Here is a 13,991-nt window from a genome sequence, read left to right as displayed (position 1 = left end):
GTGGTTGAACAAACCAGCTAATGTCGGCCCTAAGAAGAAACTCAGATGATCTGAGAGGCGAGCATATCGCCGGTTGGAAGGTCCGGAGCTCCAACAGCGTTTCGTGCTGCATCTACCATGGATTCGGCAACTTCTGGTGGGTAGTTCGCGATCAGGGCGGTCCTGATGAACTCGCTGAGTATATTGAGTTCCAGGTCGCCCATATCCTCTTCACTGTAGTTTCCAAGTGTATCCGTGGAGATGTTCAGGTCTTTGGTCCTGCGTTCTTTCAACTGACGGTATGTGCGGGCCGCCCTTTCGAAGTTCTTCGCATTATTCTCGCTGAAACCATATTGCATGCGCACCGACTCAGTCTCTTCACGCATGTCCACCCATGCAATCTGCCGTTGCAAAATCTCGGCAGCCTTCTCTGTAGGACGAAAGCCAAATGTATGGCGAAGGACATGCAAAGCAACGAGTGAACCAGCCAGATCTTGTGCGAAACTGAAGCAATGCAAGACTAGCGCTGTGATGGCACCGTGGTCCTCTGCAGCCAAGCCCTGGAGGAAGCGGTCGGCATCGTATCGACTGCGACACAAGGTCCACCACTGAATCGTCTCGCGAAGCAGTTCGCGTGGTGTCGGAAGGTCAGAGCTGTCGCGAGCGGCAGGATGGGCAAGGGCAATGCGAAGCGTCTTCCATAGACAACGAATACTTTCGCCGTCGGGAAATACGACCGTAGCCGCCTCCGCATTGTCAGTGAGAGATTTGTAGATCTGCCATGCCTCAGGGAACTTTGCTTGTCGACATTTGTTGTCGATGAGGACGTTCATGATTGTGGTGTTGGGCTCAATATTGGCCAGCTTCAATTGCCTGGTAAGATAGTCGACGTGTTCCCACTGCAGATTCCGAGCGTGATGGCGCATAACCAAAGCGAAGGTCGATACGCTCGCTGCGGGCACTGCTATTGTAGTCTTTGCATCCAACACGCTGACGCCTTTCAGCCTTCTGTTGATGTCCTTTGTGCGAGCTTGTGGTACGGGTCGGTCTTTGCGCATTGATAGCCTTGCTTCCTCGATCATTTTCCAGCCAAGATTCTCTGCCTTCAATGTGTCCGCAGGTTCTTTAGTCCTGAAAAGCACTCTCAGCAGCATGTTAAAATGAAATGCCTCGGGCTCGTAGCCTCGCTGAATCATCAAGTCGAGGATCTGGGCAGCTGCCTGAGGTGCTTTCTCTGTGACTGCAGTCTTCAACCAATCACCGAAAACGTGACTGTGATACGCTTCCGGCAAGACTGTGATGGCATCGAGTGCAATACTGGTCATGCTTGAGATATCTGTACCTAGTGTGTACAACAGGTGAAGCCTTCGAAGAACATTATGTGGAGGAGATTCCGGTCCAAGGTAGCCGCCTCGAACCATGTCTCGAAAGACTTCTTTTGCAGACGAGAGAGACCGTGCTTCCAGAAAGCCTATTAAGAAAGCGTCGTATGTCTCGATAGTTGCGTCTGTACCAAGTCTGTTTTTCATGTTGAGGTAAATATCTTTTGCCGTTTTGTGGTGCTGTTTCAGATCTGAACTGGTGTGGGCGCGGAAGACTGCCATACTGATGGAGAGATCCCAGCTTGGAGACAGTTCGAACAAGTGATCCATGATCTCTCTTGCGCGATCTGCATGTCCGGCGAGGGCGTGTAGCCTGGCGCCTGCGTCGAGATACTCGGGCCTGGTTGCGAAATTACGATAATTGTCCTCCCACTGGTCCAGGGCCTGCACCTCTTTCCCGGCCATAAATTGTCGTTCAACTTGATACAAGGCCTGCCCGGCGGTTCGCGGCGTCTTCGCCGTGGTTGTATCGCGGTCAAGTTCAGCCAGATGATCCTGACGACGAGCCATGTCAGACGACTCAGCGTGCTCCGACTTCCACAAGACCTCCCATGCTCCTTCCTGTATATGTCTTATAAGCTCTGGATCAAGTCTTTTTGCCTGCGTATAGGCCTCCCACAGGTTTTTGCGCAAGTTCGAGTCTCGGCCCAAGCTTTGTTCTTGTATATTGGCAACACCAAGTAGATATTCAAATTGTCTGATGCAATCATTTATCTCAGGCTTACGACTCGTGCGTGCAACTGCAAGGTTACGAAGGCCGGATTGACCGACAGTGGTATTATACTGGTCATCCTCGGCATCTTTAGGCAGGGCAGGCTCGCGCGCATTCGGTCGAGGTGTGTAAGGTTCGTTTGGCCGCGTTATTGGGCGAGACGGTTGATGCCGACTCGGGTCCCATCGTCTGGCGTAGATGGGAATCTCTCGAGGCTGCGTTCTCAGGTGGCGCGTTTGCGAAGTAGGTACGGAGTGGAGAAGGCATCGCAGGCGACGGAGCGCAAGCATCAGCAGGCGCGGCAAAGATTGGTAGCGTGGAGGCGACGTTTGAACAGAGCAAGAATTGCGACTTGACACCCCATCTGGCCCAAAAGCAGCAAAGAAAGAAAATTTGGGGAAGAATCTAACTCGAAAGCAAGTTGCGGTGGCACTGGGCGCGCGCATGCTCCTATGCGTCAGAAAAATGTTATCGATAGTATCACGTGGGAGCTCACTCTCCTCTTCACATCTACAGCCGATCTACTTAGCATATCCAGTGAGCACGTCCTGGGCTGTTTGAACAACGCTGTATGTGTTTCGGCGGCTTGAGTCCGTCTAGAAGCGCCGTACCAGGCTGCCGTCTTCTAATCGACAGATTCACACGGATAGCCGTCTCTGCTTTCCTCTCTGAACCCCGTGGTCGCCTCACCGGATGTCGGTTTACAAACAAGAATCGGACCCAACGACGCACGAAAGGACACGTACACGCTATATCTAGGGCTTGCCTGGTATACAACCGCTTCTTTCAGGGGGCAGCTGTTGGACTCCTTTGAACTGCCAATGACTTCGGTTACAGCCTTGTGGACGACTTCGTCATGAGCAAAACTTTGCCATAGGAACTGGCTCTTCCCAATCTGGTCAGACCAGAACTTATCCTTGTTGAGATTCCTTCTACCCAGCGGGATTTCCAGAGCGCATGCTACGTAGATCGAGATGCTCAAGCAAGCAAGGCAAGAAGTTGCGACTTTGAACCTCCCAGCTGAGGCAAGTGTTGAGCTGGATTGTCTTGGAGCAGGACATAAGCGATTGTTTAGCGACTAGACTCTTCATGGTACGGGTTGACAGGCTATGCGAAGGAGAGGAGCTCACTATCCATGATATCCTCATGTGAAAGAGATTCTGATTTTGCTATACCAACCAGGAAAGGAGAAGAGACCGTACGTCAATACTGGAAACATAACAACCTTGCCTTCCAAGGCGCGACTTGGAGACCCGTGAACAATCTTCGAACGATGGCAGGCCTTCTTGTTCGCGTCGTTCGTTGCGGTCGCTATAGCCACGTTGGGAACGTCACGATGTCACCGTTTGCTCTTGCCCTTCACCCGCCATACAGCAAGCACGCCAAATAATACAACGTCATCTATCGTGACATTTATATCTTTTTTGAGTCTCGTCACTCCATCCGTACGCACTATACGAACACCGACTCACGTCTAGTCACTGCTTTGCAACTTTGCAAAGCCTATACCATCCATCATGCCAGAGCACACTGAGGCGCAGGAGATGAGGCTGGATCGTCATCGCAAGTTGCAGAACGGTATGGAGCTCATTCTCGGAAAGTTAAAACACAACGCTAAGGGCATCACTGCAGAAGATGCTCGGAGCCTTGCTGACAACGCCGAAGATGGCGACGAGTGGGCAGCCAGCATCGTCACTGCCGTCGAAGACGTCGCTGCTCGCAACGAAGCAGAGGGTGTTACTGTGGATGACGATCATTCCCGATCCACTGATCACACTTCGCAATCTGCCCTCAATGTGTCTCAAAATGTTATACAGAGATTGCGCAGTGATCCGAGCAGCATCACTGAGGAGGATGCTCGCCGTTTTTCGGAGAACGTCAAAGCCAGGGATGCAAGCTCTGCACGTCTGGTCTCTGCAGTAGAGTCTCTCGCCGCTGCCCACAACGACATCTACGGTCAGCGTATCAGCCTTGGACAGATCCCCCACCCTTCCCTCCTTACAGTCGTCAAGGACCTTTACGCTGCTGTGGAGACCAACCCCGAGGATATCAACATGGAGATTCTCAGGACTACACAGAGCATCGTCAGCAGTAAGCGATACGCTTTGCGTTCGAAGCGGCTCACCTACTGACGATAATGCAGAGATGCAGAAAGCCATCGGCCATACCAACGCGCCGCATCCAGAACTCGAGGCTGAACTTCAGCAAGAGTACGCTAAGATTGTACCTAAGGTCGAGCGTGGCATCGTCACCAAGGCTGAGGCCGACCACTTGCACTCTCTGGAGGCTCGCGCCCACGGCCACACAGAAAGAGGTGGCTTGACGGCTATAGCTCAGTCTGTAGCTGCCAGACATGAGCGACGGGGCTCCGTCAGCAGCAGCACAGGCAACGTCCGATCTCGTGCCAGTAGCCGGACTTTCATGCCCCACGAGCAGCCCTATTACGACACAGAGGTCAATCCTTCCAAGGTTGAGGCCGAAGAGCCAAGAACCCAGAACAGTGCTGGCACGCGATTCGAGGCAGACGATTTAGGTCTGGGAAAGCTTTGCTCTTCTAGGGAAGGGGCTATTGCCGCTGCGGCGCAATCAATTACCTCGACGAGGCGACTTCAGTCACTCAGCGATTCGACCAATACCACTCGTGCCTCGATCGAAGATCTTCGCAAGCACTCGTCAATGACTTCCAAGCTGGCTGGCCTCTCCGTGCATGACGAGGAGGATGGCATCAGCAGGTACGACATCACCTTCCCTAAGCTTCAAAGTCCTGGCTCTGGCGACAAGCGCGGCAGTGGCTCTGAGAACATGCTTCGTGCCCACAAGCGTGAGAACGGCGAATCAGCTATCTGAACTGGGTACTCTGAACAATACCGATTTTCAGAACGTGCGAGTGCTGGTTACGGCGATGGGTAATGAGTACTGCGGGTAGGTGTGGGTGTAAGGGTCAATCCGGCATGGCAGTATACAATATGTTGAACCAGTATGACGAAGCTCGCTGGCGTGCTTTCTTCTAGTCCTTGTTTCTAGTCCTTGTTTCTAGTCTGCAGGCTATGTCTCAAGTGGCAGCTATAGATAGCATGGGCAATAATGGCCTGTAAGACTGAAGATCATAAATTTTATGGTATTGCCTCATTATGCGTCTAATCTCATTAAGCCATGCTCCAAGAAGCAAACAAGATTCTTCTCGCCTACTTGATCTCGGTCTTGGCCAGGACATCAGCCAAATCGTCCACCTTCTTGTCCTTGTCCTGCGCTACATTCGAGTCCTCGGTCCGTTGATCCTCGACCAGCTGCCTGGCGGCACGCTCCTCGACCTCCACACCCTCCTCTTCGTCGTCGCTGCCCTTCTTGGCCTCATCGTCGCTGTCCTCCTCCTCCTCCTCGTCGTCATCGCTCTCCAGCTCGTCCAGCTCGTCAATGCCCCAGTACTCCTCGTCGTCCTCTTCACGCTCACCCGACTCTTCTTTCCGCGCGTCGAGGACCTCGCGCAGCTTCTCGATGCTGGGGTCCTCCTCGTCGAACTTGTTTCCGTTGATTTCTACACGGCGCAGAGCGGGGAGCTTCGGCGCGGCGGTCGCGAGGCCCGCGAGGCCCTTTGCATTGATCTCGTTGAACTGCAGGCGCAGAACTTCGATGTCCTTGTTGTGGCCCTTCTGCAGGGCGTTGGCGAGCGCGATGCCGCCGCGGCCCGAGAGCAGACAGTCGCCGACGCCGAGTTCACGCAGCGAGGGCCAGTTGGAGATGACGTTGCTCAAGGCTTTGCCGCCCATGGCTGTGAATGTGTTGTCTTGCAGGTCGAGGGTCTCGAGCTGGGAGAGATGCGCGATGCCGTGTGTGAGCAGGTGTGTGATTCCCTCCTGGCGGATGCCGTTCTGGGTCATCTTGATGGTCTTGACACCTTTGTTGGCGGCGTAGGCTTTGGCCCAGGCTGCCATGCTGCCGTTCTCCAGACGGTTGCGGCCGCAGATTACGAGCTCGAGGTCGGGAACCTCGTTGCCTTCTTTGCGCGCAGCCTCCTTCTTGCCAGCCAGCGCTGTAAGGGCATCGGCAAGCAGGACACCAGCGGCGGGACCCATGCCATTGTTGTTCAGGTAAAGGAAGCGGAGGGGTGTGTGCGCGGAGAGAAAGTCGACCAGGGGCGCGACGGTGTTGAGACCGAAGGCGTTGTCGCAGAGGTCGACGGTGTGGAGGTTCGGTAATGTGAGGAAAGCGTTTACGAGATGCTGGAGCGCAGGTGGAATCTCAGAGAGGAGACGGCCTGTGAAGATGTCGGCGAAGTTTGCGACCTGATCGTGTGTCAGTCCTGCTGCACTTGGCGACACGCAGGCGAGGGAGGTGTAAGCATACCTTGAGGTTCTTCTTAGTCTCCAGAACCTTTGCCAGAGCCTCGCAAGCCTCGACGCCCAGTGTGTTGCCGAGAAACCTCACTTCGTCGACACTGCTGTTCTCCTTCAACGCCTTGATATGCGGCTCGATGTCCTCGGCAGTCGTGAGCTTCAGGCCCCTGCCCTCGAGGGAGAAAACCTTGTCGGTGGACATGTTGAGTCGTACAAAAGAAATGAAGGTATCGTCAAGAGAAGCGTCGAATGATAGTACCAACAGACAGACACAAGTGTGGCGCGGGGTTTGACTGTTTGGGAGAATGTTTTGATGCGGCCTTGGTGGGGGTATTTGCACGACGAAGTGGGCCGCCGCGCCACAGATCCCTGCACAGAATCACCTGCAGGGCCCAGAAGGCTAGCCAGGCGTTCACTCGGCGAAGCGCGGGAAAGCCAAGACGGCGAGCGGACAACGGGTCGCTGGGATGACATGGCCAAAAGTTCACGCGCGCGCTCCCCGAGGCGATTTCTAAGCACCGACTGCTTCTCTTTCCACACCACCACTACACCACCCTACGCACACAAATACACTCACAAACACAATGGCATCAGGTAGGTTGGCGCTGCAGTGAAATGCGTGGAGACGGCGACTGAGCATGGAAACAGCACCACCGACAGCCGCCAACATGGGCGCAGACCTCAAGGACAGCACCGCGCCGCAGACAAAGCACAAGGTGCGTACTCCGGTGCGCAGTGTTGGCATCACGCAACTAACGCGACCAGCCGTGCTGCGTGTGCACCGACCAGAAAGCGAAGCGTGACGAATGCATGCTCTTCTCCACATCGAACGATCCCCAGAAGGAGTGCGCCGACCTCGTCTCCCAGTACAAGACATGCATGGCTGGCTACGGGTTCAAGATCTAAGCAGTCAGTCGGCGTGGTTGTAATGGCAGGAAGATGTAAAGACACTGTACAACACACGGCATGATGGCGTTTAGCATTGGCTTCGGGTGTTATCCCTTTCATGTACATATACAACGTACGACCTAAATCTTCTCTCCGAATGCATGGGTATCTCTGGAGACGGTAACGAGATGAGAGCAGACTACTGTGTCTTGCTCTTCGCTTTTCCAAGGATTTCGCTCTTTGCGACTAGTTGCCACAGACACCAAAGGTAGCAGATTCCGAATCCGCCTGTGCCAAGAATGGCGTTTGCGACAACCCACAGATCCGGCTTGTCGGCTGGTGGCGGATAGAAGGCTTCAGCAACGTGCCAGCCCACCATAGCCACATAAATGTTCAGGTGAAGGATCTTGCTAAGCAGGTTGAGCCCACTTCGACTGCCCTCGTGGTACGCGGAGAAAGAGACTGGCGGAAGACCGAGCAAGTACGCCCACAGTAGCGTGATGACAAAGTACGGGACTCGGAGCTCGTCCCTCTTCAACAGGGGGAACATGGTCCAGATACCAAGCATGTTGGCAAGTCCCACCCAGGCGCGAGTCGAGGGAAGCAGGCCGTCTCGCCCGCCTAGCAGGAGAGTCATAGGCATGAGCGGTAGAAGCACGTTCTTCTCATGCACCTGGTATGAGCACAGGAAGAAGCCCCAAGAGACAGCGGCAAACGTGAGCGGCAAGAGCTGCTTTTTCGGCTTGAGGAAGATGATCAGGCATGGCGGGAGGATAGCAGCAGTGGTAGCGAGAAGAGCTGCGCGCTGCAGTAGCTCCTGTGGGTAGCGATGGAGCTTGTGGAAGGTGTGAATCGAACACCAGATGTTGGCGACCTTGTCCTCGAACAGTCCGCGCGAGAAAGGGAAGATGCGGTGGATGGACTGGGTCATGTGCAGAACGACCGGGTAATACCAGGCGTTGACATCCCAGCGAACCGGTAATGACTCCATGAGTGGAGGGATTGGAAGTCCTTTCGTCGAGACGCCTCTGTACATGTCGTAGGCAATGCCCAGCAAAAAAGGCAGATATAGCACAGCAAAAGCCGCGACCGTCACCATTGCGATGGAAAGGAAGCGCACGATGTTGATCCTGGGGAACAGGCAAATCCCTAGCAGGTATGCAAAGACTGCAGGAGCGTAGAAGAGGGCCATTTGCTTGAAGCCGAGTGCGCCGACGAAGAAGAGGCAACCCCACAACGGTCGTCCGGCAACCATGCTCGACAGGGTGGCGACAGCGAAGCCGAGCATGACGGTATTGTACTGGAAGTGCCCATGGTCGATCAGGATGGTGCCAGGCTGCAGTAGGATGGCCACCAGCGCAATGGAGCCTTCCCAGACATTGACGCCTTCGGTTTTCGCGTATCGACGAAGGAAGACGACGAGCGCTGGGACGTAGGCGAGGTATTCAGACACGAAGACGGTCGCTCGCATGTATATCTTCAGATCAGGGTCATCGAGGCCGCGCGACTTGTCGAGAGCGAACCATTCTGGGTCGATGGCGGAGCCACTGCGAAGTTCAGCATTGGTAACCAGGGCCGGACCTTGGTAACGTACATTACACCCAGCAGCCAACTGTGGTAGGCAGTGAGGGGGGGGTAGTCCAGCCCCCACCATTGCAGGTCGTAGAAATACCACTGCGACACGGGCAGATGCTTGGTGATTTCCATCCAATGCCGCTGAGCCTCAAAGTCTCCATGCATAGGCGGCGAGTGGTAGCCAGAGTACCCCCACAGGCTGACTGTCCATCGAAACAGGCCAACGGCCATCAGGATGAGCGGGATCGTGACCCAGAGCGACACGGTGCCCTTGGCAGGCCAGAGGAACGCAACCAGAGGAAATGCAGGCGTGCGAGCATGGGTGCTCTCGTCCAAATCGAGCGTCCCGTGTGCAACATGGGCGAGCGAGCCCTCTTCCATCTTCCTCCTCCTGCGCGGCTTGTGCGCCGCCGGTGATGCCATGGTGAGTCCTGGAACTTTCGCAGCTTCTCGGCTGTGCGTGCCTTCAGGTCAGGCTGGCCAGCACGGCAGGGCAGGTGCAGGCACGCCAGAGTACGTGGCGCTAACGGGCGGGTGGGGGCGCTAGCGAATAAAAGTCCCTTCCTCGGCTTGGGCCCACTGAAAAGTCAGCAGGAAGAGCTTAAAGCTGTGCGCCTCCCAGTATTTTCTCTGCACTCTTCTTCCTCACTTTCACCTGTCGACTTCATCTTGTTCGACACTTTATCAGCTTTCCGAGCGTTTACTGTGGGCTATTACTGAGGGCTACAACTTCCAGAAACTATTCAAGTCAGTGGGCATTTGCGGTCTTTCCTTAACACACACACTCAGAGGGCACTGTTCGTCGCTCGCAAGAGCACGACAAGATCAAACCAGAGGGCTTATGGCTACTATGAGGGTTTTTGTCTTGTCTTCTCGGCTTTTGTGGGAACACGCTGCCTTGAAGCCAATTCTTCTGTGGGCATCTTGTGGGCTTCCGTGGGCTTGAGGGCACTTCGCTTCGCGCGATCTCGAGAGATACCAGTGGGCTTTTGCAATTTGAGACATCCAGTTGAACAGGCTATCGGCGCACGACCTTGCTGTCGAGGTCGGCGCACGAGCATCGGGCATCGTCTCGTCTTCCTCTTTCCTTCTGTCACTGCACACACATCGTCAGCCATCGCATCATACTGATACATTGTAGATCTAGTTCATCATCACCGCCAAAATGGGAAAGACAAAGGTCGCCGACAAGTCGTCCAAGAAGGAGAAGAAGTCTGAGCTTTCGAGCGTCAAGGCTGGCCGTGTCACAAAGGCCGCTGAGACACCCAAGGCAAAGAGCAAGGCCACCGGCAAGGCTGCTGGCGCCGCCGTCGAGAAGAAGTCCTCCAAGAAGGCCAAGAAGGAGCCCACTCCCGAGCCATCCAGCAGCGAGTCCGACTCTGAGGACTCCGACTCTGACTCTGAGATCCCTGACGCGCCCGCCGCCAAGGCTGAGTCTTCCGACTCTGACAGCAGCGACAGCGAGAGCGAGGAGGAGAAGAAGCCCGCTGCCAAGGCTGACAGCTCCGACTCCGACTCCGACTCTGAGAGCGACTCTGACAGCAGCGAGGCTGAGAAGCCTGCTGCCAAGGCTGAGGCCGTAAGTGCACCACACAATGTCTTCGTCAACAACCGCTAACAACACATCAGACTTCCGACTCCGACTCCGACTCCGACGCCGACTCGTCCGACTCCTCTGACAGCGACGAGGAGGAGGCCCCTTCGAAGAAGCGCAAGGCCGAGGAGGCTGCTGAGCCTGTTGTCAAGAAGTCCAAGACTGAGGATGCCCCCGCCGCCGCCCAGGGTATTGCCAACCTTTTCGTTGGCAGCCTCAGCTGGAACATTGACGAGGACTGGCTCCGCCGCGAGTTCGAGCACTTCGGTACCATCACCGGCTGCCGTGTCATCACCGACCGTGAGACGGGCCGCTCCAAGGGTTTCGGATACGTCGAGTTCGAGTCTGCCGCCGATGCTGCCAAGGCTCAGAAGGAGATGATGGGATACGAGCTTGATGGCCGTGCCCTCAACGTCGACTTCTCTACTCCCCGTGAGAAGCCCGCCAACAAGACCTTCGACCGCGCCAACAAGTACGGCGACAAGCGTTCCGCTCCCAGCAACACTCTCTTCCTCGGCAACCTCTCCTTCGACTGCAACAACGACCTTGTCCAGGAGGCTTTCCAGGAGTACGGCAGCGTCTCTCGTGTCTCTCTCCCCACCGACCGTGAGACTGGTGCGCTCAAGGGCTTCGGGTACGTCGACTTCTCTTCCACTGAGGAGGCTACTGCTGCTCTCGAGGCTCTGAACGGTGCCGAGATTGCCGGCCGTGCGATCCGTCTCGACTACGCTGCTGCTCGTGATGACAGCAACGGTGGAGGCCGTGGCGGATTCGGTGGCGGTCGCGGTGGTGGCCGTGGTGGCCGCGGTGGCTTCGGCGACCGTGGTGGTCGTGGCGGCCGTGGAGGCGGTCGTGGTGGCTTCGGCGACCGTGGCGGCCGTGGTGGTCGCGGTGGCCGTGGTGGTGGTTCGTTCAACCGTGGTGGCTTTGGTGACTTCAAGGGCTCCAAGGTCAGCTTCGACTAAGCGGCTCGCCTGTCTGTCTCATGTTTCACGTATTTGCTTTGATCATCTCGTAAGAGTAAGTTATGGGTCGTGGTGTATGATACCACACGTGGCATGATGTTCACGGATTTGGGCTTTCGCTGTCCGTCGATGATGCTGCTGCTAGGCACGGATATGCTTTCATCTTGTGGGTCGGCGCAATCTGGGTAAAAAGTCGTTTATTACATAGTCACGACCAGTTCTAGGCTGCGTGACAAGGTTGTTTAGGTTTGCATAGTCAACAACCACTCTCTTCCCTACATGTCCCTCCACCTGCGTGATCAGAAGCATTTGTGTGTAGTCGCGGGTGGGACCAACTTCTTCTCTGCGCGATACCCTGAGACGTGTTGGGCACGCTTAGATGACAACCATGTGGCAGCGCGACCAGGGCTATGCGTGCTATCGATAGCGATGGAGCGATGGAGCGATGGTGGTGTGAGTGACGCACGTCGGCATCGGCGACCAAAATTTATTTCGCACTGAGCACGGCGCTTTCTACACCTCACCACCAGCGCCATTGTGCCGCAGCAGTCACGATGCCGAAGCGTAAGAACCAGGCGCCTGCCAATGGCAAGTCGAAGAAGAGAGCCATCTCGGACGACGAAGCGCACAAGAACTTCGACGCAGGCCTGTTCGATAGCAAGCGGCTCGCCGGCTACACAGACTACTATGCCGAGTCGCAACCGTACGTACGGAGGCACGATGTTGGGGGTCCCGTCTAACGGCCGTCTAGCTACAAGCACGCCGTCATCAACAAGCTCGTTGACGATACGCTCTTGCGCAAAGTGCGCGAGGAAATCCGTGAGCACATCTCCTTCACGCCCAAGGAGACGGACATCTACAAGATCCACCAGTCCGGCGATCTGGCGAACCTCGACGGCCTCGACGACTCGGCGCTCAAGCGCTTGCCCTCGCTGCTCACCCTCCGCGACTCGCTCTACTCGTCCGCATTCCGTAAATACTTGTCTTCCATCACTGGGTCTGGCCCGTTGAGCGGGAAGAAGACAGACATGGCTGTCAACGTGTACACACCCGGTTGTCACTTGCTGTGTCACGACGATGTCATTGGGAGCCGGCGCGTGAGCTGGATCTTGTACTTGCTGGACCCAGACAAACCATGGAAGCCCGAGTATGGAGGTGCACTGCGCTTGTACCCTACCGAGCACAGGAGGACATCAGATGGCGACGAGGTCAAAGTCCCATCGCCGGATTTCTCGCTCGTGATCCCGCCTGCCTGGAACCAGCTCTCTTTCTTCACGGTCCAGCCTGGAGAGAGCTTTCACGATGTAGAGGAGGTTTACAAGAGGAGTCTCGAAGAGAGGGAAGAGGAGGATGGCGGCAGAGTGCGCATGGCGATCAGCGGCTGGTTCCACATCCCACAAGAAGGCGAAGAGGGGTACGAGGAGGGTCTGGAGGAGAAGCTCGCCGAGAAGAGCTCCCTTGCGCAACTGCAAGGCGGCAAGGCTGATGTCTTTGACGAGCCTCAGGCGCATTGGGTGGAGAACCCAGACTGGGAAGAGCAGGCCAAGCAGGATGGCGACGACGTCGAACTCACAGAGACGGAGATCGACTTCCTGATCAAGTACATGAATCCCAACTATCTTACCCCGGATACCGTCGAAGAAGTCTCAGAGCTCTTCCAGAATGAGTCGTCTTTACGACTTGCCGGTTTCCTGTCCGCCAAGTTCTCTGCGCGCCTGCGTGAGTACCTCGAGTCCAAGGACCACGAAGCCAGTCCAAGTCTGCCATCCAACCCTCACAACAAGGACGCGAAAGTCGGTACTGCACGCCCGCCACACAAGCAGCGTTACCTCTATCGTCAGGCCGTTCAACCCATCCCATCAGAAGGTTACCCTGAGAACAGCGGCATGACACCTTACGATGAGCTCGTCGACAATCTCTTCCCGCACCCAGCATTCACAAAATGGATCTCCCTCGTAACGGGCGCTACCCTCACAAAGAGCAACATCTTCGCACGCCGCTTCCGTCGCGGCCTCGACTATACGCTCGCCACCGCCTACGAAGAGGAAGACCCGCAGCTAGAAGTCTGTCTTGGCATCACGCCATCCAAGGGCTGGGGCGACGACGACGACGAGGCAGAGGAAGAGGCAGAAGAGGAGCCCAAGGAAAACGGTAGCTCAGGCAAGGGCAAAGGAAAGGGCAAAGCCAAGACAAACGGCAAGTCGGAACCCAAGCAGAAGCAGGAAGAGGAAGAAGTCGGCGGCTACGAAATGTACATGGCCGGTGAAGACGAAGATGATGCGCCCACCGGCGAGCCATCGACCAGCACAGGAGCTGGCCAGCGTCGCAAGGCAAAGGCGGATCCAGCCATCTACAAGAGCGCGGGAGACGACGAAGACGACGGGATTCTGTTCAGCCAGCCGGCTGCGTGGAACAACCTCGCAATTGTACTCCGTGATAGGGGGGTGTTGAGATTCACAAAGTATGTCAGCAAGAGCGCAAAGGGCGACCGGTGGGACGTGTGTGCAGAGTACGGAGTCGAGTTTGGCGACGATGATGATGAGGACGATGAAGAGTAGACGA

The 13,991-nt window shown here is 55.8% G+C and overlaps 7 protein-coding genes across 7 annotated transcripts, besides 3 other annotated features; 4 read left to right on the top strand and 3 right to left on the bottom strand.

Annotated features, from left to right (window-relative positions):
- Positions 1 to 41: 41 nt before the first annotated feature.
- On the bottom strand, positions 42 to 1,871 carry EKO05_0002082 (uncharacterized protein; the record flags this gene model as incomplete). The annotated part of the gene is made up of 1 exon (XM_038947425.2): positions 42 to 1,871. One exon carries the CDS (start codon positions 1,869 to 1,871, stop codon positions 42 to 44), a length of 1,830 nt encoding a protein of 609 aa, XP_038792757.2.
- A 1,719-nt stretch (positions 1,872 to 3,590) lies between these two features.
- EKO05_0002081 (uncharacterized protein) lies at positions 3,591 to 4,920 on the top strand (the record flags this gene model as incomplete). The annotated part of the gene is made up of 2 exons (XM_038944065.1): positions 3,591 to 4,164; positions 4,217 to 4,920. The coding sequence occupies 2 exons, from the start codon at positions 3,591 to 3,593 to the stop codon at positions 4,918 to 4,920; spliced, it is 1,278 nt and encodes a 425-aa protein (XP_038792756.1).
- Positions 4,921 to 5,258: 338 nt separating this feature from the next.
- On the bottom strand, positions 5,259 to 6,609 carry EKO05_0002080 (Ran GAP Rna1; the record flags this gene model as incomplete). The annotated part of the gene is made up of 2 exons (XM_038944088.1): positions 5,259 to 6,356; positions 6,418 to 6,609. The coding sequence occupies 2 exons, from the start codon at positions 6,607 to 6,609 to the stop codon at positions 5,259 to 5,261; spliced, it is 1,290 nt and encodes a 429-aa protein (XP_038792755.1).
- Positions 6,610 to 6,991: 382 nt separating this feature from the next.
- On the top strand, positions 6,992 to 7,313 carry EKO05_0002079 (Cytochrome c oxidase copper chaperone; the record flags this gene model as incomplete). Its single annotated transcript, XM_038943994.1, has 3 exons — positions 6,992 to 7,001; positions 7,056 to 7,123; positions 7,173 to 7,313. The coding sequence occupies 3 exons, from the start codon at positions 6,992 to 6,994 to the stop codon at positions 7,311 to 7,313; spliced, it is 219 nt and encodes a 72-aa protein (XP_038792754.1).
- A 181-nt stretch (positions 7,314 to 7,494) lies between these two features.
- Positions 7,495 to 9,293, bottom strand: EKO05_0002078 (Dolichyl-P-Glc:Man(9)GlcNAc(2)-PP-dolichol alpha-1,3-glucosyltransferase; the record flags this gene model as incomplete). The annotated part of the gene is made up of 2 exons (XM_038944162.1): positions 7,495 to 8,842; positions 8,890 to 9,293. 2 exons carry the CDS (start codon positions 9,291 to 9,293, stop codon positions 7,495 to 7,497), a joined length of 1,752 nt encoding a protein of 583 aa, XP_038792753.1.
- Positions 9,294 to 9,337: 44 nt separating this feature from the next.
- Positions 9,338 to 9,382: a tandem repeat.
- Positions 9,383 to 10,035: 653 nt separating this feature from the next.
- On the top strand, positions 10,036 to 11,429 carry EKO05_0002077 (nuclear localization sequence binding protein; the record flags this gene model as incomplete). Its single annotated transcript, XM_038944053.1, has 2 exons — positions 10,036 to 10,449; positions 10,500 to 11,429. 2 exons carry the CDS (start codon positions 10,036 to 10,038, stop codon positions 11,427 to 11,429), a joined length of 1,344 nt encoding a protein of 447 aa, XP_038792752.1.
- Positions 10,374 to 10,410: a tandem repeat.
- Positions 10,503 to 10,534: a tandem repeat.
- A 554-nt stretch (positions 11,430 to 11,983) lies between the features above and the next one.
- On the top strand, positions 11,984 to 13,987 carry EKO05_0002076 (putative component of NuA3 histone acetyltransferase complex; the record flags this gene model as incomplete). The annotated part of the gene is made up of 2 exons (XM_038944236.1): positions 11,984 to 12,132; positions 12,181 to 13,987. 2 exons carry the CDS (start codon positions 11,984 to 11,986, stop codon positions 13,985 to 13,987), a joined length of 1,956 nt encoding a protein of 651 aa, XP_038792751.1.
- Positions 13,988 to 13,991: the final 4 nt, after the last annotated feature.

This window comes from Ascochyta rabiei, chromosome 3 (assembly GCF_004011695.2).
Source record: "Ascochyta rabiei chromosome 3, complete sequence".
Lineage (NCBI taxonomy): Eukaryota > Fungi > Ascomycota > Dothideomycetes > Pleosporales > Didymellaceae > Ascochyta > Ascochyta rabiei.
This window is presented reverse-complemented; position numbering and strand designations above follow the sequence as displayed.